Source organism: Ranitomeya variabilis, chromosome 1 (genome assembly GCF_051348905.1).
Source record: "Ranitomeya variabilis isolate aRanVar5 chromosome 1, aRanVar5.hap1, whole genome shotgun sequence".
Classification (NCBI taxonomy): domain Eukaryota; kingdom Metazoa; phylum Chordata; class Amphibia; order Anura; family Dendrobatidae; genus Ranitomeya; species Ranitomeya variabilis.
Window position 1 is genome coordinate 805,899,669 of NC_135232.1, and position 23,830 is coordinate 805,923,498.

The following is a 23,830-nucleotide window of genomic DNA, read 5'->3' on the forward strand; positions in this document are numbered from 1 at the left end:
TGACTATGGGGGTGCTGCCTCATTACAGGGTCTGACTATGAGGGTGCTTCCTTATTACAGGGTCTGCCTATAGGGGTGCTGCCTTATTACAGGGTCTGCCTATAGGGATGCTGCCTTATTACATGGTCTGACTATGGGGGTGCTGCCTTATTACAGGGGCTGCTATTTTACAGGGTCTGACTATGGGGGTGCTGCCTTATTACGGGGTCTGCCTATGGGGGTGCTGCCTTATTACAGGGTCTGACTATAGAGGTGCTGCCTCCTTACAGGGTCTGACTATGGGGGCTGCCTTATTACAGGGTCTGACTATGGGGTGCTGCCTTATTACAGGGTCTGACAATGGGGGTGCTTCCTTATTACAGGGTCTGCCTATAGGGGTGCTGCCTTATTACAGGGTCTGCCTATAGGGGTGCTGCCTTATTACATGGTCTGACTATGGGGGTGCTGCCTTATTACAGGGTCTGACTATGGGGGCAGCCTTATTACATGGTCCGCCTATGGGGGTGCTGCCTTATTACAGGGTCTGACTATAGTGGTGCTGCCTCATTACACGGTCTGACTATGGGGGCTGCCTTATTACAGGGTCTGCCTATAGGGGTGCTGCCTTATTACAGGGTCTGACTATGGGGTGCTTCCTTATTACAGGGTCTGCCTATGGGCGTGCTGCCTTATTACAGGGTCTGACTAAGGGGGCTGCCTTATTACAGGGTCTGACTATGGGGGCTGCCTTATTACAGGGTCTGACTATGGGGGTGCTGCCTTATTACAGGGGCTGCCGTTTTACAGGGTCTGACTATGGGGGTGCTGCCTTATTACAGGGTCTGACTATGGGGGTGCTGCCTTATTACAGGGCCTGACTATGGGGGCTGCCTTATTACAGGGTCCGCCTATGGGGGTGCTGCCTTATTACACGGTCTGACTATAGGGGTGCTGCCTCATTAAGGGTCTGACTATGGGGGCTGTCTTAATTACAGGGTCTGACTATGGGGGTGCTGCCTCATTACAGGGTCTGACTATGAGGGTGCTTCCTTATTACAGGGTCTGCCTATAGGGGTGCTGCCTTATTACAGGGTCTGCCTATAGGGATGCTGACTTATTACATGGTCTGACTATGGGGGTGCTGCCTTATTACAGGGGCTGCTATTTTACAGGGTCTGACTATGGGGGTGCTGCCTTATTACGGGGTCTGCCTATGGGGGTGCTGCCTTATTACAGGGTCTGACTATAGAGGTGCTGCCTCATTACAGGGTCTGACTATGGGGGCTGCCTTATTACAGGGTCTGACTATGGGGGTGCTGCCTTATTACAGGGTCTGACTATAGAGGTGCTGCCTCCTTACAGGGTCTGACTATGGGGGCTGCCTTATTACAGGGTCTGACTATGGGGTGCTGCCTTATTACAGGGTCTGACAATGGGGGTGCTTCCTTATTACAGGGTCTGCCTATAGGGGTGCTGCCTTATTACAGGGTCTGCCTATAGGGGTGCTGCCTTATTACATGGTCTGACTATGGGGGTGCTGCCTTATTACAGGGTCTGACTATGGGGGCAGCCTTATTACATGGTCCGCCTATGGGGGTGCTGCCTTATTACAGGGTCTGACTATAGTGGTGCTGCCTCATTACACGGTCTGACTATGGGGGCTGCCTTATTACAGGGTCTGCCTATAGGGGTGCTGCCTTATTACAGGGTCTGACTATGGGGTGCTTCCTTATTACAGGGTCTGCCTATGGGCGTGCTGCCTTATTACAGGGTCTGACTAAGGGGGCTGCCTTATTACAGGGTCTGACTATGGGGGCTGCCTTATTACAGGGTCTGACTATGGGGGTGCTGCCTTATTACAGGGGCTGCCGTTTTACAGGGTCTGACTATGGGGGTGCTGCCTTATTACAGGGTCTGACTATGGGGGTGCTGCCTTATTACAGGGCCTGACTATGGGGGCTGCCTTATTACAGGGTCCGCCTATGGGGGTGCTGCCTTATTACACGGTCTGACAATAGGGGTGCTGCCTCATTAAGGGTCTGACTATGGGGGCTGTCTTAATTACAGGGTCTGACTATGGGGGTGCTGCCTCATTACAGGGTCTGACTATGAGGGTGCTTCCTTATTACAGGGTCTGCCTATAGGGGTGCTGCCTTATTACAGGGTCTGCCTATAGGGATGCTGACTTATTACATGGTCTGACTATGGGGGTGCTGCCTTATTACAGGGGCTGCTATTTTACAGGGTCTGACTATGGGGGTGCTGCCTTATTACGGGGTCTGCCTATGGGGGTGCTGCCTTATTACAGGGTCTGACTATAGAGGTGCTGCCTCATTACAGGGTCTGACTATGGGGGCTGCCTTATTACAGGGTCTGACTATGGGGGTGCTGCCTTATTACAGGGTCTGACAATGGGGGTGCTTCCTTATTACAGGGTCTGCCTATAGGGGTGCTGCCTTATTACAGGGTCTGCCTATAGGGGTGCTGCCTTATTACATGGTCTGACTATGGGGGTGCTGCCTTATTACAGGGTCTGACTATGGGGGCAGCCTTATTACATGGTCCGCCTATGGGGGTGCTGCCTTATTACAGGGTCTGACTATAGTGGTGCTGCCTCATTACACGGTCTGACTATGGGGGCTGCCTTATTACAGGGTCTGCCTATAGGGGTGCTGCCTTATTACAGGGTCTGACTATGGGGGTGCTGCCTTATTACAGGGTCTGCCTTTATGGGGGTGCTACATTATTACAGTGTCTGCCTATGGGGGCTGCTGTATGCTATAGGGTTTGCCTATGGGGACTGCATTATACTATATTGTGGAATATTTGGTGCATTATGCTACTGTATATGGAGGCTATCTAGGGGGCCATCATACAGTATGGAGATTACAGCGTGGGGGTCATTATACATTGTTGGAGCAATCAAACAGTTTGGGGGCTACTTAGGGGTCAGTATACTGTGTATAAGAGGGCATCATGCTGTGTAAAGGGGAGCTGTACAGGGGGAGACTCGGGACTTTATTAAATGTAAAGTGGGCACTTATTGTTATAGGGGAACTCAGGTTACTGTGGCTATCAAAGGGGCACACAGGGCATTATTACTTTCTAGGGGCAAAATATGGGCACTGTTTTCTAGGGCACTTTCACCCGGTATTACTATATTATAGAGGGGTGCTTTAGAATTTAGAGGACACAGAGAACCACACAGCAGGTGCAGTAATAGGGACACATATGGCAGCAGCGGCTCAGTATTGGGGTATCAGGAGCAGTAATAGGGACACATACGGCAGCAGCGGCTCAGTATTGGGGTATCAGGAGTAGTAATAGGGACTAGTGTTGAACATTCCGATACCGCAAGTATCGGGTATCGGCCGATATTTGCTGTATCGGAATTCCGATACCGAGATCCGATACTTTTGTGGTATCGGGAATTGGAATCGGAAGTTCCCAGTGTATGGTTTCCAGGGACTGAAGGAGAGAAAACTCTCCTTCAGGCCCTGGGATCCATATCCATGTAAAAAATAAAGAATTAAAATAAAAAATAGGGATATACTCACCCTCGGACGCACCCTGGTAGTAACCGGCAGCCTTCTTTGCTTAAAATGAGCGCGTTCAGCACCTTCCATGACGTCACGGCTTCTGATTGGTCGCGTGCCGCTCATGTGACCGCCACGCTACCAATCACAAGCCGCGACGTCATCCCTCAGGTCCCAAATTCCCTTCTAGGAATTTAGGACCTGAGGGATGACGTCACGGCTTGTGATTGGTCACGTGGCGGTCACATGAGCGGCACGCGACCAATCAGAAGCCGTGACATCATGGAAGGTACTGAACGCGCTCATTTTAAGCAAAGAAGGCTGCCGGTTCACAGCGGTAAGGTCCAGGCTGCGTCGGAGAGGTGAGTATATCAATATTTTTTATTTTAATTCTTTATTTTACACATTAATATGGATCCCAGGGCCTGAAGGAGAGTTTCCTCTCCTTCAGACCCTGGGAACCATCAGGGATACCTTCCGATACTTGAGTCCCATTGACTTGTATTGGTATCGGGTATCGGTATCGGATCAGATCCGATACTTTGCCGGTATCGGCCGATACTTTCCGATACCGATACTTTCAAGTATCGGACGGTATCGCTCAACACTAATAGGGACACATACGGCAGCAGTGGCTCAGTATTGGGGTATCAGGGGCAGTAATAGGGACACATACGACAGCAGCGGCTCAGTATCAGGGTATCAGGTGCAGTAATAGGGACACATACGGCAGAAGTGGCTCAGTATTGGGGTATCAGGAGCAGTAATAGGGACACATACGGCAGCAGCGGCTCAGTATTGGGGTATCAGGAGCAGTAATAGGGACACATATGGCAGCAGCGGCTCAGTATTGGGGTATCAGGGGCAGTAATAGGGACACATACGGCAGCAGCGGCTCAGTATTGGGGCATTAGGAGCAGTAATAGGGACACATACGGCAGCAGCGGCTCAGTATTGGGGTATCAGGTGCAGTAATAGGGACACATACGGCAGCAGCGGCTCAGTATTGGGGAATCAGCAGGATAAGGAGTTTGTGCAGGTTGGGAATAGATGGTGATGGGGATGGAATTTGAGAAGTTAAATATGTCTTTGCTGTATTCTCTGCAGGTGAGTCGTTGCTGGAAGAAGTTGTCATTTCGGTATGGGCCAGATGGAAAAGACGGGAAAAGTGAACGATTCCATCAGAACGGACGTCAGCGGTAAGTCATTATCTGTAACTGTGCAGTGATCTGCTATATGTTCTGTAGAACTGGTATCTACCACTGACCCTATGGGAGGTAATATCCATATTGGTCTTTATATAGAGATTATCTTCAGTAACAGCACGGTCATCTGCTGAGGTTCTCCTTCAGTATTAGGGCGCGTCACCGAGTTGTAATCAAGGTTACCTGGTTAGGGGCCCTACTCAGAAGCTTTGCCCCCCTGGACCAAAACCCTAGCTATGCCTCTGTACGGAGCAGATGAATTGCCGGCTTTTCTTCTATCTATCTACAGTCGTGCTCCAAAGTTTACATACCGCGGCAGAATTTTTGCTTTCTTGGCCTTTTTTCAGAGAATATGAATGTTAACGATAAAAGAGAAAACACAATAGTTTGACAATTAATGGCCTCACTCAACCACTAACCATGAGTGGAGAAAAAGTTTTAGTATTATCATTCATATTCTCTGAAAAAAGGCCAAGAAAGCAAAAATTCTGTCGGGGGATGCAAACTTTTGAGCACAACTGTTTCTATCTATGTAGTATATATACATGACATCTATATACAGTGGTGAAAAAAAGTATTTAGTCAGCCACTAATTGTGCAAGTTGGAGTGTTAGGGTACCGTTACACTAAACGATTTACCAACGATCACGACCAGCGATACGACCTGGCCATGATCGTTGGTAAGTCGTTGTGTGGTCGCTGGAGAGCTGTCACACACACAGCTCTCCAGCGACCAACGATGCCGAAGTCCCCGGGTAACCAGGGTAAACATTGGGTTACTAAGCGCAGGGCCGCGCTTAGTAACCCGATGTTTACCCTGGTTACCATTGTAAATGTAAAAAAAAAAAACACTACATACTCACATTCCGGTGTCTGTCACGTCCCTCGCCGTCAGCTTCCCGCACTGACTGTGTGTAATGTGAATATATAAAATGGCTATTTTGAGTCCATTTTGTAATATACTGAACGCATTCAGACCATTACAGAGCAGCATTTCTTGTAATACATTTACAGACAGACAATGCTCATTGTGACACAATCCTGAGAACTGTTTATTTATTGTCTGAAGACCTTTGAGGTTACAAACAGTTTTAAGTTTGTTTGTTATTGTAAAACAAGGTTTATTTAACCTCTGTCACTGGTAGTTTTATCTAACCCTTGTGGGCTTTTATGTATCTATGGGTTTATGGCTCATTGTCTGATGATTCCATGGTATCTCAGTCTCATCCCACCTTGAAAGCTGGCCACTTGAAGTGCGGGATGAAACCAGAGTTACACATAGTGAAAATCACTATATAAGACCAGAAAAACATGACTTAGGGTACCGTCACACAGTGCAATTTTGAACGCTACGACGGTACGATTCGTGACGTTCTAGCGATATCGTTACGATATCGCAGTGTCTGACACGCAGCAGCGATCAGGGACCATGCTGAGAATCGTACGTCGTAGCAGATCGTTTGAAACTTTCTTTCGTCGCTGGATCTCCCGCTGTCATCGCTGGATCGTTGTGTGTGACAGCGATCCAGCGATGCGTTCGCTGGTAACCAGGGTAAACATCGGGTAACTAAGCGCAGGGCCGCGCTTAGTAACCCGATGTTTACCGTGGTTACCAGCGTAAAAGTAAAAAAAAACTCACCATCTGATGTCTGTCAGGTCCCTTGCAGTCTGCTTCCTGCTCTGACTGTGAGCGCCGGCCGGAAAGTGAGAGCAGATCACAGCAGTGGCGTCACCGCTGCGCTCTGCTCTCAGTGTACGGCGGCACTCAGTCAGAGCAGGAAACAGACTGCAAGGGACCTGACAGACATCAGATGGTGAGTATGTACGGTTTGTTTTTTTTTACTTTTACGCTGGTAACCACGGTAAACATCGGGTTACTAAGCGCGGCCCTGCGCTTAGTTACCCGATGTTTACCCTGGTTACCAGCGAACCTCGGCATCGCTCCAGCGCCGTGATTGCAAAGTGTGACCGCAGTCTACGACGCTGGAGCGATAGTTATACGACGCTGCGACGTCACGGATCGTGCCGTCGTAGCGATCGTAATTGCACGGTGTGACGGTACCTTAAGACAGAAGCATAAACTGGAATACCTGTACTTACATGTACAGTGTTGAAGATACCTGCATAATTGGGGACGCCCGTGCAGTGTTGTGAATTTTCCAGGGGTTCTCTGTCTTGGTGTTGCTTCTCTGATTTTCCAGACGGATGATGTTTAAAAGCTCCTTGGTGACGGATGATGTGAGTATATGTACTTAATCATTATATGAATTTAATCCTTATATGTATTTAACCTTTGTATCATAAAATATACTAATGTTTATGCAATCATACTATCCAATCATATTATTCCTTTAATTTTGTATTTTGAAATAAAATTGCGTTATATCGCAAGTAGTAGCCTTCTTTAAAGCCGTATCCGAACCTTAGTGTTAAAAACTTGGCAATACATAATTGGCGTAGTCGGCAGGATACGCAGAAGGCTCAGTTTTTTATTAATATTAACAGGACTGTGTGTGATAGTGTGATATTGTGTAAAACATGCCTCTCTTTAAGAAAAAGGTGGCGGTGAGTGAGTCTATTGAGATTCCAGGTTGGGAACAGGCTCCTTATCATATTTTGGCAACCAAGTGGTCGCACAGTGCTGGTTTGGGTGAAGCATGGGACAAATGTTTAAAGGATGCTGAACCTGCTGATGTTGTGGCATGCTTGCAGAAAGTGAAAGTGGAGAAAGGTAAAGAGTTGGGCGCTGTTGCTAGGCGCGGATGGATATTGTTGTCTGCATATAGAAAACAGCATGAGGAAAGAATACGTATGTTAACAAAAGTCCAGAAATTGGAAAAACAGTTGTGTGAGGCCCAGAATGCATTGGTTAGAGCACAATGTCAGAATAAGTTATTAATGGACAGATGTGATGGATATCAGCATGTTGCAGAAAAGGCTGCCGTACGTGTAGCAGAGTATAAGTGCAGAAATAGGCGAGGGAAGGTGAATAAAAGCAAAGTAGCTTTGGCCATAGCCAAAGCAGGGATACAGTGGAACCCTGATCAGTGGGATGGTGATGTGTGGAATTCAACTGACTCCGAAAACATCACCGATCCCGAGTCTGAGGATGAACATTTCCATGGGAAGAGGGAAATTGATCCTCCTCCTAACCCAGTGAAAGCTCATCCTATATATCGGAGGCGGATTGTAGAGACAGCGACAGGCAGACGGAATGAGACTGCAGTAGAGGATTACAGTCAGCAGGAGCTTAATGACCTTCATGATCGCTTTTCTCAAAAGTCAAATGAATCTCTGGTAGCTTGGGCAGTCAGATTATGGGAGATGGGGGCTCATGGAGTACAGGTGGACGCTGTGGATGGCCCCAAATTTGTCCAACTCAGTCATGAGCCTGTAGTGAAGGAGGCATTCTGTACTTTGATAATCCAGCGACCACATGTGGTGTGTAGTATGCTTGATGTTGTGGCAATGGCATTGCAGCATAAATACCCATCTGAGGCGGACTGGCCGCCCACTGAAAAACCATGGTTTACGTTAAAAGATTGTGCTCAGAGGTTGAAGGAGGAGGTCATGAAAAATGCTATTTCAGCAAACACCTATGATGATTATATGCAAGTTGTTGTAAGTGTATCTGTTAGAAATCGTATATCTAGAAATGCCCCTGCAGCTTTTAAACATATCATGATGACGCTAATGGTAAATGAGACTGGGAAACCAATCGCCAGTACATTGGAGGCAATTCGACAGTTAAGGGATCTGGGAGATTGGGGTCCCAAACAAAAGGGTAATTTTCCCTCTGAAGAGCAGCATGACGATGTCAAAAGTAATTACAATCCTAGGACCCGTATTACCCGAAAATATATGTTTAGGGCCTTAATAAAGGATGGCGTCCACAGGGATAAAATAGATGGGATTGGTACTGACGAGATGTGGAAATTGTATCAAAAGAGAGGAATTAATAAAAAGTCAGCTGTGTCACATAATAAAAAGGTTACAGTAAAAGATTCTGAAACTCCACAGCAGGGGCCAGAGAGGACACGGGGAGAGAGAGCGCTCGCTCCCTTTTCGTCTCCGTCAAAGCCCATAGCACCAGGGATTGAGGATCTTTATGCTGAAGTGAAATCCTTGATACAAGAATTCAAAGCCCAACTGAGGGGGCTATCATTATCTCCTACCAAGATGCCTTCATCTGAAATGGAGGATCAATGGGGAGGGGAAAAAAGAGTGATTAACTAGCTGGCCATGCCCTAGAAAAGGATAGACGCCCTCATGTAGATTTAGTGATTAACTGGAAAAATAAAAACAGCCAACATGTTAAAGCTTTGTACAGCAACCACTGATGCATATCAGTGCAAACCTCACATAGGGATACACCCTATCATGGACGTCAGCAAAATGACGGGGCAAACACTCCACTACTAATAGACTCCTACAACGAACTACGGAATATAGATACGCCCAAAACTATTAGGTAAAAAATGTAACAACTCTTTATTAGAAATATAAATAACATGTTAAACAAAACTAGACAAACAGAGTACGCAGACAGTTCATGTATGGCGGACAGAGACCACTGTATATAGCACCAGGGGGACAGAAAAAAGCCGATGATTATTCAGGACAGGCAAATCCCATCAGCTGGTATATCATATATCCTTAAAGTGCATAATACTGATGGGTATTACCTGTACCCGATAAATCACTATACATGTCTACATAGCACAAAGTAATCAGTTAAAGGTAACAGAAAAGTCATTCCAATGCAGTGCATAGTATGGGTGAAAACCCTCTATATCTGATACATCACCATAGACATATATATACGTAGAAAAGTGAAATCAATTGAGAGTGACAAAAAAGGCTAAACCTGTCTTACCCAATTGAGTCAGTGCCAGTGTCCGTCCGGCGGCCCCGACGCGCGTTTCGCGATGGGATTCCTCGGGGGGTCGACCCCCCGAGGAAGCCCATCGCGAAACGCGCGTTGGGGCCGCCGGACGGACACTGGCACTGACTCAATTGGGTAAGACAGGTTTAGCCTTTTTTGTCACTCTCAATTGATTTCACTTTTCTACGTATATATATGTCTATGGTGATGTATCAGATATAGAGGGTTTTCACCCATACTATGCACTGCATTGGAATGACTTTTCTGTTACCTTTAACTGATTACTTTGTGCTATGTAGACATGTATAGTGATTTATCGGGTACAGGTAATACCCATCAGTATTATGCACTTTAAGGATATATGATATACCAACTGATGGGATTTGCCTGTCCTGAATAATCATCGGCTTTTTCCTGTCTTCCTGGTGCTATATACAGTGGTCTCTGTCCGCCATACATGAACTGTCTGCGTACTCTGTTTGTCTAGTTTTGTTTAACATGTTATTTATATTTCTAATAAAGAGTTGTTACATTTTTTACCTAATAGTTTTGGGCGTATCTATATTCCGTAGTTCGTTGTAGGAGTATGTTAAAGCTTTGGTAGATACAAGGGTGGGGGCCATTTTGATTTATGTAAATCCAAAATAGTTCAGTTGGCGCAAGGTTATAATTACAGAATTTATTAGAGAGCCGTGTGCTTGTGCCTACTGCTACTGAATGGAACAATCCTGTAGTGTGGGGAAAGAGTTGTGGCAAGATATCTGGCTAATTGTACAAAGAATTAAAGTGACTGTGTTTAATGTTGATGCTAATTGTGCTTCAGGTACTCTGGAAAGACTTTTCAACTCAGTAGCAGATGAACATTCAAAAATATCAGTCGCTGAATCCAGTTCAAAGACTGACACCACTGAGGGACGGCTCGGATTGACTCAGTGAGCACACCAGAAACGTGGACACCTGGGAGAAAAAGCTACTTAGCAATGGGCACAGACCAGAGAGGTGCCCATCAGGTTAGATTTGCTAAAGGATTTGGATTCTCACATCCTATCAATGATGGTGTAAAAATCTGGGGGACAAAGGTCCTCCAGAACCTGCAGAAGTAATTGCTCGTGGAGCAAATAATGTGCTGATAGTTATGAAGCTCGGGCAAGACAAGTGGGAACACGTCTATACAGACAAGTGTTATCTCAGAGAATAATATATATTTTCCCTTTAGATCAAAATCTGGAAATGGTGCATCGTTGCAGCCACCGAGTGCATGGTCCTTTCAAGTTCGGTCACTACTCAAGAGATCTTCAGAAAGAAACCCGAGAGTCCAACCATGGAAAGTGGAGCTTAATGAAGACCAAACAGAATCTATGAATTTACTTGGCTAAGCTGATGAACACTAGCCATTTTTATATGACAAAGACTACTACTGCTATCAAAATATTAGAAGCGTGTCTGGTGGCAGTACGGACCCCTTTACAGTTATGGACAAAGCTGATGGGGGTACTAACTCAAGATGAAGACATAGAAGAAGATGTGACTTAAAACTTTACATATAATAGTACTCTTGCTATAATTTGTGCATGCATTGCTTTGTGCTGTTGTATACAGTGGACACTTCCATTATTATCCATATGCCAATCGTCCACTAAAACCATCCCCTTAGGATTTGGTACCTTGTATAAATAATGTTTGGCTCAAAATAGCCAAGGGTGGAATGTAATGTGAATATATAAGGCTACGCTCACATTTGCGTTGTGCGCCGCAGCGTCGGCGCCGCAGCGCACAACGCAAACAAAAACGCGGCAAAACGCACGCTAAAACGCTGCGTTTTGCGCCGCATGCGTCGTTTTTGGCCGAAAGTTGGACGCAAAAAAAATGCAACTTGATGCGTTTCTTGCGTCCAACGCTTGCGGCCATGCGGCGCAAAACGCAGCACAACGCATGTCCATGCGCCCCCATGTTAAATATAGGGGCGCATGACGCATGCGGCGCCGCTGCGGCGCCCGACGCTGCGGCGCTGACCGCAAATGTGAACGTAGCCTAAAATGGCTATTTTGAGTCCATTTTGTAATATACTGAACGCATTCAGACCATTACAGAGCAGCATTTCTTGTAATACATTTACAGACAGACAATGCTCATTGTGACACAATCCTGAGAACTGTTTATTTATTGTCTGAAGACCTTTGAGGTTACAAACAGTTTTAAGTTTGTTTGTTATTGTAAAACAAGGTTTATTTAACCTCTGTCACTGGTAGTTTTATCTAACCCTTGTGGGCTTTTATGTATCTACTAGATGGCAGCCCGATTCTAAAGAATCGGGAGTCTAGAATCCATATATACTTTATTTATTCAAATGTAAGAATAATTTGGTGGGCGGGGACCCTCGGCCTCCGATTTGGTTGGCGGGGCCCCACGGCCTCCGATTTGGTGGGCGGGGTCCCTCTGCCTCCGCTTTGGTGGGTGGGGCCACTCGGCCTTCGATTTGGTGGGCGGGGCTCCTCGGCCTCCGATTTGGTTGGTGGGGCCCCTCGGCCTCCGATTTGGTGGGCGGGGCCCCTTATCCTCCGATTTGGTGGGCGGGGACCCTCGGCCTCCGATTTGGTAGGCGGGGCCCCTCAGCCTCCGATTTGGTGGGCGGGGACCCTCGGCCTCCGATTTGGTGGGCGGGGACCCTCGGCCTCCGATTTGGTGGGCGGGGACCCTCGGCCTCCGATTTGGTGGGCGGGGACCCTCGGCCTCCGATGTGGTGGTCGGGGCCCCTCGGCCTCCGCTTTGGTGGGCGGGGCCGGGCCCCTCGGCCTTCGATTTGGTGGGCGGGGCTCCTCGGCCTCCGATTTGGTTGGCGAGGCCCCTCGGCCTCCGATTTGGTTGGCGGGGCCCCTCGGCCTCCGATTTGGTGTGTGCTCTGCCTGGGACCACTGTGCTCTGCCTGGGGCCCCATATGCTGCCTGGGGCCCCTGTGCTCTGCCTGGGGCCCCATATGCTGCCTGGGGCCCCTGTGCTCTGCCTGGGGCCCCTGTGCTCTGCCTGGGGCCCCATGTTCTGCCTGGGGCCCCTGTGCTCTGCCTGGGGCCACTGTGCTCTGCCTGGGGCCCCATGTTCTGCCTGGGGCCACTGTGCTCTGCCTGGGGCCCCATAAGCTGCCTGGGGCCCCTGTGCTCTGCCTGGGACCACTGTGCTCTGCCTGGGGCCCCATATGCTGCCTGGGGCCCCTGTGCTCTGCCTGGGGCCCCTGTGCTCTGCCTGGGGCCCCATATGCTGCCTGGGGCCACTGTGCTCTGCCTGGGGCCCCATATGCTGCCTTGGGCCCCTGTGCTCTGCCTGGGGCCCCATATGCTGCCTGGGGCCCCTGTGCTCTGCCTGGGGCCCCTGTGCTCTGCCTGGGGCCCCGTGCTCTGCCTGGGGCCCCTGTGCTCTGCCTGGGGCCACTGTGCTCTGCCTGGGGCCCCATATGCTGCCTGGGGCCCCTGTGCTCTGCCTGGGGCCCCTGTGCTCTGCCTGGGGCCCCATATGCTGCCTGGGGCCCCTGTGCTCTGCCTGGGGCCCCTGTGCTCTGCCTGGGGCCCCATATGCTGCCTGGGGCCCCTGTGCTCTGCCTGGGGCCCCATATGCTGCCTGGGGCCCCTGTGCTCTGCCTGGGGCCACTGTGCTCTGCCTGGGGCCCCATAGGCTGCCTGGGGCCCCTGTGCTCTGCCTGGGACCACTGTGCTCTGCCTGGGGCCCCATATGCTGCCTGGGGCCCCTGTGCTCTGCCTGGGGCCACTGTGCTCTGCCTGGGGCCCCATATGCTGCCTGGGGCCCCTGTGCTCTGCCTGGGTGTAGGACACTGGTGACGTCACTTATCTCCGGACATTAGCTCCGGACATTAGCTCTGGACATTAGCTCCGGACAAAGCCACGGAAGTTGGCACAAATTGCAGGAAGTAGTATTCTAGGCAATTATATATTAGATGGGTTTATGGCTCATTGTCTGATGATTCCATGGTATCTCAGTCTCATCCCACCTTGAAAGCTGGCCACTTGAAGGGCGGGATGAAACCAGAGTTACACATAGTGAAAATCACTATATAAGACCAGAAAAACATGACTAAGACAGAAGCATAAACTGGAATACCTGTACTTACATGTACAGTGTTGAAGATACCTGCATAATTGGGGACGCCCGTGCAGTGTTGTGAATTTTCCAGGGGTTCTCTGTCTTTGTGTTGCTTCTCTGATTTTCCAGACGGATGATGTTTAAAAGCTCCTTGGTGACGGATGATGTGAGTATATGTACTTAATCATTATATGAATTTAATCCTTATATGTATTTAACCTTTGTATCATAAAATATACTAATGTTTATGCAATCATACTATCCAATCATATTATTCCTTTAATTTTGTATTTTGAAATAAAATTGCGTTATATCGCAAGTAGTAGCCTTCTTTAAAGCCGTATCCGAACCTTAGTGTTAAAAACTTGGCAATACACTGTGTCAGTGCCGGCCGTAAAGCACAGCGGTGACGTCACCGCTGTGCTCTGCTTTTACTTTACGGCCGGCACTCACAGTCAGTGCGGGAAGCTGACGGCGAGGGACGTGACAGTCATCGGAATGTGAGTATGTAGTGTTTTTTTATTTTTTACATTTACAATGGTAACCAGGGTAAACATCGGGTTACTAAGCGCGGCCCTGCGCTTAGTAACCCGATGTTTACCCTGGTTACAAGCGAACACATCGCTGGATCGGTGTCACACACACCGATCCAGCGATGACAGCGGGTGATCCAGCAACGAAATAAAGTTTCAAACGATCTGCTACGACGTACGATTCTCAGCGGGGTCCCTGATCGCAGTAGCGTGTCAGACACAGTGAGATCGTATGTATATCACTTGAACGTCACGGATCGTGCCGTCGTAGCGACCAAAGTGCCACTGTGAGACGGTACCCTTACTGTTTGAGGTTGTGGACAGGTGTCTTTTATACTGATAAGTTCAAATAGGTGCTATCACTACAGGTAATGAGTGGGGGACAGAGGAACCTCTTAAAGAAGAAGTTACAGGTCTGTGAGAGCCAGAAATCTTGCATGTTTTTAGGTGACCAAATACTTATTCTCCACCATAATTTGCAAAATAAATCTTGACAAATTAAACAAGGTGAAATTCTGGATTTGCTTTTTCATTTTGACTCTCATAGTTGTGGTCTACCTATGATGTCAATTACAGGCCTCTCTCATCTTTTTAAGTGAGAGAACTTTCACAGTTGTTGACTAAATACTTTTTTCCCCACTGTATCTATCTCTTCTATGTATATATATCTATTCTATTCTAACCTTTCACTGTGATTTTACTATACGAGGCACATGAATTGCCGACTTTTTCAAGGAGATCTGTGTGGAAAAATCAGACTACACTCGCTTGGTCCGAGTGCTGTGCAATTTTTTTTTTCGCACACCCATTGACTTCTATTGCTGGATTCGATCCGATTTCCGATTACAATCACAGCATGCTGCGAGTTTTTTCCAGTCTGATCGTGATCCGATCTGAGCTGGAAAAAAAAATGCAGATGAACACACAATGATAGAATAACATTGGTCCAAATGCAATCTGATTTTTAATTGGATTGCATTTGTCTGATTTCATCGCAAGTGGGAATGAGCTCTTACACAAGCTTAGAGCCATGGAGTCAGCTGCTGTTCGATGGGGCAGGCTGGCAGAAATTTACAGGTACCCAGATAGGAACCAACAGGAAAGTAAATCATAATGCAAAAGAATGGTCAGGAAACAGGCTGTGGTTAGACAACTGGAATTTAAACAAGCAAAGCAGAAGCTGAAAACACAGGACTCAATCAGAGAAGATAAACTTTTACCTGGCAGTGGGAGTCAAAGGTTCAGGTTAAAGGGAACCTGTCACCCCCAAAATGGAAGGTGAGCTAAGTCCACCAGCGTCAGGGGCTTATCTACAGCATTCTGTAATGCTGCGGATAAGCCCCGATGTAATCTGAAAGATGAGAAAAAGAGGTTAGATTATACTCACCCAGGGGCGGTCCCCGCTGCGGTCCAGTCTGATGGGCATCGCGGTCTGGGGCCTCCCATCTTCTTACGATCACGTCCTCTTCTTGTCTTCACTCTGCGGCTCCGGCGCAGGCGTACTTTGTCTGCCCTGTTGAGGGCAGAGCAAGTACTGCAGTGCGCAGGCGCTGGGAAAGTTCAGAGAGGCGCGGTGCCTGTGCACTGCAGTACTTTGCTCTGCCCTTAAGAGGGCAGACAAAGTACGCCTGCGCCGGAGCCGCAGAGTGAAGACAAGAAGAGGACATCATCCTATGAAGAAGGGAGGCCTCGGACCGCAACGCTCATCAGACCGGACCGCAGCGGGACCGCCCCTGGGTGAGTATAATATAACCTCTTTTTCTTATCTTTCAGGATACATCGGGGGCTTATCTACAGCATTACAGAATGCTGTAAATAAGCCCCTGATGTCGGTGGGCTTAGCTCACCTTCCATTTTGGGGGTGACAGGTTCCCTTTAAAGTAGAAGACAACCCCACCCAAGGCTCCCAAAAGTCTAAGCAGCCAGGAGTTAACCCCCCTAGTGCCTTAACTGTGCAGCACAAAAAGTACCAGGGATTAAATAGGACTCCCACGCTGCTACAATGAATTGTCCGCAACAACATTTTGGTCCTGCCCCAAGATTACAGTGGGAACAGGTCTGAACGCTACACATAGTTCATTTGTAAATGTATTATCTGTGAGTATGAAAGTAAACTTCGAGGCTGGGTTTTAAAAGCTACCATAGAAAAAAAATGCTACCAGTATTCACTATCATTGATTTCATGCAGAGTTTAGATCTGCATTTCAGTTCTCATTTTATCAATGAATCATGAAGATGTTGCACCTACCTTTCGTTGTAGTCGTATGTTATTCCACACTCTTCTGCACACCATGCACTCAAAGGCATCAATATAATTGTCCTGAGTTACATCTTGCACACCCCATGTTCGATCTTTGATTGCATGGATTAATGGATTGTTGTTGATCTGTCCTTGTAGCTTCCACTCTAAATACTCCATATACAAACTGTCATTTCTATCTAGCTGTGTAATGTATTGTGCCAATTCCCGAGGCTGAGAAAATCTGCCCACAATTATCACACTTTTGTTACTGGGGAGCCAGTCTTCAATATTCGCGGCACCGTAGTATATGGGAACACTTCCCAGCTTTAAAGGCCTCCAAAGCTTCTCAGTTATGTAATCATCACAAACTGCATTTTCAAATGCAAGAATGAACTTATACTGAGCAAGTATACGATAAAACTGAGAGTCATCCATAAAAGATGGGTTACTGACTTGAGGAGGCAGGTCTCGGTTATGCAGACATTCTCCATAGGAATCAACAGAAATGTATTTCATTAGTTCTTGTACATAAGTGTCCCGATCTGATGGAGGATCACAGTCAGACTGCACATACACCACAGGGGCAAGCTCCTTTCTTAGAATATTCTTCTTCTGTACAGACACAAAGTACTCAAGTGATGTAAGGGTCCTGAGATCCTCTAAATACTGGCTTGTCAAAGGCAAGTGTGAATGGCGGCTAAATGTAGCTGTGTGGTTAAACAAAGTGATGGTTGGTGGATGAAACAGTTTGTAGTTGTTTTTTGGGGATTCTTCATGAAACAGCGCCCATTCGTGGTACGGCTTCCGTGGAAGGGGTAAACTGTCTATGCTGAAATCTGTTCCTAAAATGGTAATAAAATATTTATTTTGTTTGTAAATGCAATCTCCAGAGAATCCCAATGTCTTTCATTATATGCTATACGTGCAACTCTTCAATATACTATACATTTTAAGATCCAACATTCAAATCTTGAAAATCAGTCCTGGTCATGTCCTTCTACCTGTGCCAGCAAGACATGATCAAGATGGTTCACAGACTCTTAAGAAAAGCAAAAAAGTGATATATAAAAATGAGCGCGTGCGTGTGTATCAGCCACGCCCACTCCACATAGCCCCACCCAATCATTAAGCAGCTTTCAAGAAGCTGAGCTGTGATTGGTTGCTATGAGCAACAGTTTTCCTTGTAGACAGTTGTGGTAACTGAGGCCTATTATTCTTATCATTTCTATGGTGTTTTCTTCCTTCTGTAAAGCTGGAAATAACATTATTTATTACCATGCCGACAGACCATCCTCTGCCACAGACTGTACGGGAAGCCCAGTATCACACAAGATAGGATTAGATACACGGCTCAGCAGACAGTATCACACAGGATAGGATTAGATACACGGCTCAGCAGACAGAAACACAGGATAGGATTAGATACACAGCTCAGCAGACAGTATCACAAAGGATAGGATTAGATACACGGCTCAGCAGTCAGAAACACAGGATAGGATTAAATACACGGCTCAGCAGACAGTATCACACAGGATAGGATTAGATACACAGCTCAGCAGACAGTATCACACAGGATAGGATTAGATACACAGCTCAGCAGACAGTATCACACAGGATAGGATTAGATACACAGCTCAGCAGACAGTATCACACAGGAGAGGATTAGATACACAGCTCAGCAGACAGTATCACACAGGAGAGGATTAGATACATGGCTCAGCAGACAGTATCACACAGGAGAGGATTAGATTCACAGCTCAGCAGACTGTATAACACAGGAGAGGATTGGATACACGGCTTAGCAGACTGCATCACACAGGATAGGATTAGATACACAGCTCAGCAGACAGTATCACACAGAATAGGATTAGATACACAGCTCAGCAGACAGTATCACACAGGAAAGGATTAGATACACAGCTCGGCAGACTCTATCACACAGGATAGGATTAGATACATGGCACAGCAGACAATAATACACAGGAGAGGATTAGATACACAGCTCACCTGACTGTATCACACAGGAGAGGATTAGATACACAGCTCAGCAGACTGTATAACACAGGAGAGGACTGGATACACGGCTTAGCAGACTGTATCACACATGATAAGATTAGATACACAGCTCAGCAGACAGTATCACACAGAATAGGATTAGATACACAGCTCAGCAGACTGTATCATACAGGATAGGATTGGATACACAGCTTAGCAGACAGTATCACACAGGATAGGATTAGATACACAGCTCATCAGACTGTATCACACAGGAGAGGATTAGATACACAGCTCAGCAGACGGTATCACACAGGATAGGATTAGATACACAGCTCAGCAGACAGTGACACACAGGATATGATTAGATACACGACTCAGAAGACAGTATCAAACAAGATAGGATTAGACACACAGCTCAGCAAACAGTAACACACAGGATAGGATAATATACACAGCTCAGGAGACAGTATCCCACAGGACAGAATTAGATACACAGCTCAGCAGATGGTACCACACAGGATGGGACTAGATACACAGCTCAGCAGATGGTATCACACATAGTGTTGAGCGATACCGTCCGATACTTGAAAGTATCGGTATCGGATAGTATCGGCCGATACCCGAAAAGTATCGGATATCGCCGATACCGATACCCGATACCAATACAAGTCAATGGGACACCAAGTATCGGAAGGTATCCTGATGGTTCCCAGGGTCTGAAGGAGAAGAAACTCTCCTTCAGGCCCTGGGATCCATATTAATGTGTAAAATAAAGAATTAAAATAAAAAATATTGATATACTCACCTCTCCGGAGGCCCCTGCACCTTACCGCTGTGAACCGGCAGCCTTCTTTGCTTAAAATGAGCGCGTTTAGGGCCTTCCATGACGTCACGGCTTCTGATTGGTCGCATGCCGCTCATGTGACCGCCATGCGACCAATCACAAGCCGCGACGTCATCCCTCAGGTCCTAAATTCCTAGAATGAGGAGTTTAGGGCCTGAGAATGACGTCGCGGCTTGTGATTGGTCGCGTGGCGGTCACATGAGCGGCATGCGACCAATCAGAAGCCGTGACGTCATGGAAGGCCCTAAACGCGCTCATTTTAAGCAAAGAAGGCTGCCGGTTCACAGCGGTAAGGTGCAGGGGCCTCCGGAGAGGTGAGTATATCAATATTTTTTATTTTAATTTGTTATTTTACAAATTAATATGGATCCGATACCGATTCCCGATACCACAAAAGTATCGGAACTCGGTATCGGAATTCCGATACCGCAAGTATCGGCCGATACCCGATACTTGCGGTATCGGAATGCTCAACACTAATCACACATGATAGGATTAAATTCACAGCTCAGCAACAAGATGTGCCAAAGGAGAGGACCTCTTCATTCCAAGAATTCCACTCATTCTATCTGATTTGCCTTTTGATTTTAAACATCTCCAGTTTCCACTTCCACTGGCATTTGCAATGTCCATTAGCAAGGCTCAGGGACAGTCCTTGAAACTAGTAGGGATCAATTTGCAATCTCCATGCTTTTCTCATGGTCAACTTTACGCGGCCTGTTCAAAAGTTGGAACTGTCAAAAATCTGTTCATCTTTGCATAAGAAGGAAAAACAAAAAATGTTGTTTATCAAAAGGCTCTTGAATGAGCTGAAAATAAAATACTATCAATACTTAGGTAATTGTTTAGTTAATTTCTGTTACAAATCTGCAGTGTTGAGTATATGATGTGAAATGTTTTTATGTGCAATATAATCATTGTAATTTGTTATAACTAACACTAGTTAGTTACTATGCCTGGGCAACACCGGGCTCCTCAGCTAGTATTCATATAAAACCAGAATGACCATAAAAGCACGACAACAATATTGGTGTTATCATACCATAGAACAGGATAGCTTTTGTTGATGGATTCCTAAGGTATGTTCTGTTTATTGTGAAAAAGCAAGTCTCTCCTCCACATTGCCCCAGTCTTCCAGTCTCACCAGTCAACGGTGACCACCAAAGCATAACAGGATAGTTGCCAACTGCATGCTCCAATTTTCTATAGAAGATGGATTCATGTAACCCCTTCAGCAGCGGAATGGATTGTTTCTGTTGGTTAGCATCTTGTACGAGTGAGTTCACTTTCTGCTTTTCAAAATTACCCAGTTCAACTACGACCTGAGGAAAAGATATATGTGGATATAAGTTTGAGGAACATATATATAATATATATGCATATACAGTGTGTACAGAAAGTATTCAGACCCCTTTCAGTTTTTCACTCTTTGTTTCATTTCAGCCATTTGGTAAATTCAAAAAAGTACAATTCTTTTCTCATTAATGTTCACTCCGCACCCCAATTTGACTGAAAAAAAAAGAAATGTAGAAAAGAAAACATAAAATATCACATGGTCATAAGTATTCAGACCCTTTGCTCAGTATTGAGTAGAAGCACCATTTTGAGCTAGTACAGCCATGAGTCTTCTTGGAAATGATGCAACAAGTTTTTCACACCTGGATTTAGGGATTCTCTGCCATTCTTCCTTGCAGATCCTCTCCAGTTCCGTCAGGTTGGATGGTGAACATTGGTGGACAGCCATTTTCAGGTCTCTCCAGAGATGCTCAATTGGGTTTAGGTCAGGGCTCTGGCTGGGCCAGTCAAGAATGGTCACAGAGTTGTTCTGAAGCCACTCCATTGTTATTTTAGCTCTGTGCTTAGGGTCATTGTCTTGTTGGAGGGTGAACCTTCGGCCAAATCCGAGGTTCAGAGCACTCTGGAAGAGGTTTTCGTCCAGGATATCTCGGCACTTGGCCACATTCATGTTTCCTTTAATAGTAACCAATCATCCAGTCCCTGGAGCTTAAAAACATCCCCATAGCATGATGCTGCTACCATCATATTTCACTGTTGGGATTGCATTGAGCTGGTGATGAGCAGTGCCTGGTTTTCTCCACACATACCACTTATAACTATCACCAAAAAGGTCTATCTTCATCTCATCAGACCAGAGAATCTTATTTCTCATAGTCTGGGAGTCCTTCATGTGTTTTTTAGCAAACTCTATGCGGGCTTTCATATCTCTTGCACTGAGGAGAGGCTTCCGTCTGCTCATTCTGACATAAAGGCCCGACTGGTGGGGGGCAGCAGTGATAGTTGACTTTGTGGAACTTTCTCTCATTTCTATCATTATCCTTTACTGCCAAGACACAAGTAATCTCTCCTGATGAACCCAGATGAGGGAAACACATCGAGAGTGTGTTGTGAGCCTGTCCTCTTTCATCTAAGGATCTAGGCTATCATCATTTCCAGCTATCTGCTTGAAGTTCCACACTATGTCAGATGAGTATGATGTATTTTGGGGTTGTATCTTTTTGTGCCCCTATTTGTCATTTTGAAAACTGGAATATTTTGGGGTTGAAGCATGTGTGTGGTAACATCTATGCATTTATATTATGCTGACTGTTATTTTGCATATTTATCAGGGTCATTGTGTGCCAGCACTGGTCTAATCCTTTTCATATTGGGGGATTGTTATTGCAGCTATGATATATCTTTTAGTATTCTAACATATTTGGTTTGAGTGACTTAAGTTGATTGTAATCTCTCCCTTGTATACATTCACACCCTTTTTTCTTTTTTCTTTTTTGGCCTGTGTTATCATACACTGACACCACTTCATTTTGATATCATACAATGATTACAGGCCATCTGGCCCTCTGTTTCTGACTATCAGCCTTATAGGGTCTTTATTGGAGTTCAGGTACAGCCATCATATGAGCGGGGGCACCAATCTCGATTTTTCTTAGGGTGCCAACCTCCGCATCTAGGTAGGTGCTCAGATAGTAGTGGTATCTAGGGAGAGGTCATTCATTTCTTCACATTGGTATAGTGAGTTTGTTATGACATAATTGCACTAATATTATCACCCTGTAGTTGTTAACCATTTAGGTGCTGGCAGTTCTGCTTGTTGAGTTTTTGACTGGGCACACTTCTATCATGTTAGAGGGGTCTTTTTCCTAAGATTTTTTCTAGTCTTTCCCGGTATATCATTATTTACATTGACTAGTCAGGTAGAGAGCTTCTATTTTTTGGTCTGCTCTCTTGTATTTTTACAAGCCCGATTTTCCTAGGTAATTTAATTATAAGGAACAAATCCCGCTGTTGGGATTCTTTTATTATGTTCACTTAATAAAGGTTATAATTTAATAGGGTAGTTTTTCTTTAGTAAGCTGAACTTTCTTTCATCTCTCTACTGCATCTCTGGAGCTCAGCTACAGTGATCTTGGAGTTCTTCTTTACCTCTCTCACCAAGGCTCTTATAGGAAGACGTCTGGTGGTCCCAAACTTCTTCCATTTAAGGATTATAGAGGCCACTGTGCTCTTAGCAACCTTTTGTACTGCAAAAATTATTTTGTAACCTTGGCCAGATCTATGCTTTGCCACAATTCTGTATCCAAGCTCCTTGGCCATTTCCTTTGACCTCATGATTCTCATTTGGTCTGACATGCACTGTGAAGTTTTACATAGAGAGGTGTGTGACTTTCCAAATCAAGTCCTATCAGTTTAATTAAACACAGCTGGACTCCAATGAATTAGTAGAACCATCTCAAGGAGGAGCACAAGGAAATGGACAGCATGTGACTTACATATGAGTGTCTGAGCAAAGGGTCTGAATACTTGTGACCATGTGATATTTAAGCTTTTCTTTTTTAATAAATTTACAAAAATTTCTACATTTGTTTTTTCAGTCAAGATGGGGTGCAGAGTGTACACTAATGAGGAAAAAAATGAACGTTTTGAATTTAACATATGGCTGCAATGAAACAAAGAGTGAAATATTTAAAGGGGTCTGAATACTTTCCATACCCACTGTAGATATTCACTTCTAGTCAATAGCACATTTGAGATTTCTGCCCATATCGGTAAAATTCTGTTCAGATGGCATTTATTATTAGTGGAGCCATGACACTTTTGCCAATTCTGTTTATCCTAAAAGATTTCAGGGTTGTTGATTTCAAGAAAAGCTTTCCAAATTAAACCAATCTTGATATAACAAACACTAGAAACCATTTGTGTGGATAAAGATATTTCCATATAAATTCTTGGTCTATTAAAATATTTTTTAAGTTAATGTGGTGGGGGGAGCAGTCCTACAACCTGTGCAGGAAAATCTTTGGAGGATATGTAACCTACTCACTCTAAATTGGTAGGAGTCTTAGCAATTAGAGCCCTATAATCACAAAGTAATGGCATAACCTACTGGTGTAAGAGTAAAACATTCTTATTTTATTTAATTTTTATTACAATTCAACCAGTCCGGAGAACAGCTTATGACGTTTCAGTCTCATGTCAACCTTCATCAGATAATTGCTAT

At 45.8% G+C, this 23,830-nt stretch overlaps 1 protein-coding gene across 3 annotated transcripts in view; it reads right to left on the minus strand.

The window, feature by feature from the left end:
- Positions 1-23,830, minus strand: part of POFUT3 (protein O-fucosyltransferase 3) — a 45,615-nt gene that overhangs the window by 14,502 nt on the left and 7,283 nt on the right. For all 3 annotated transcript variants that reach the window (XM_077274169.1, XM_077274184.1, XM_077274178.1), the window contains 2 exons: positions 20,354-20,633; positions 16,476-17,311 (listed from right to left, as the gene is read on the minus strand). In XM_077274169.1, coding sequence (XP_077130284.1) covers positions 16,476-17,311; positions 20,354-20,633 — 1,116 coding nt within the window. The remainder of the gene's footprint in view (positions 1-16,475; positions 17,312-20,353; positions 20,634-23,830) is intronic.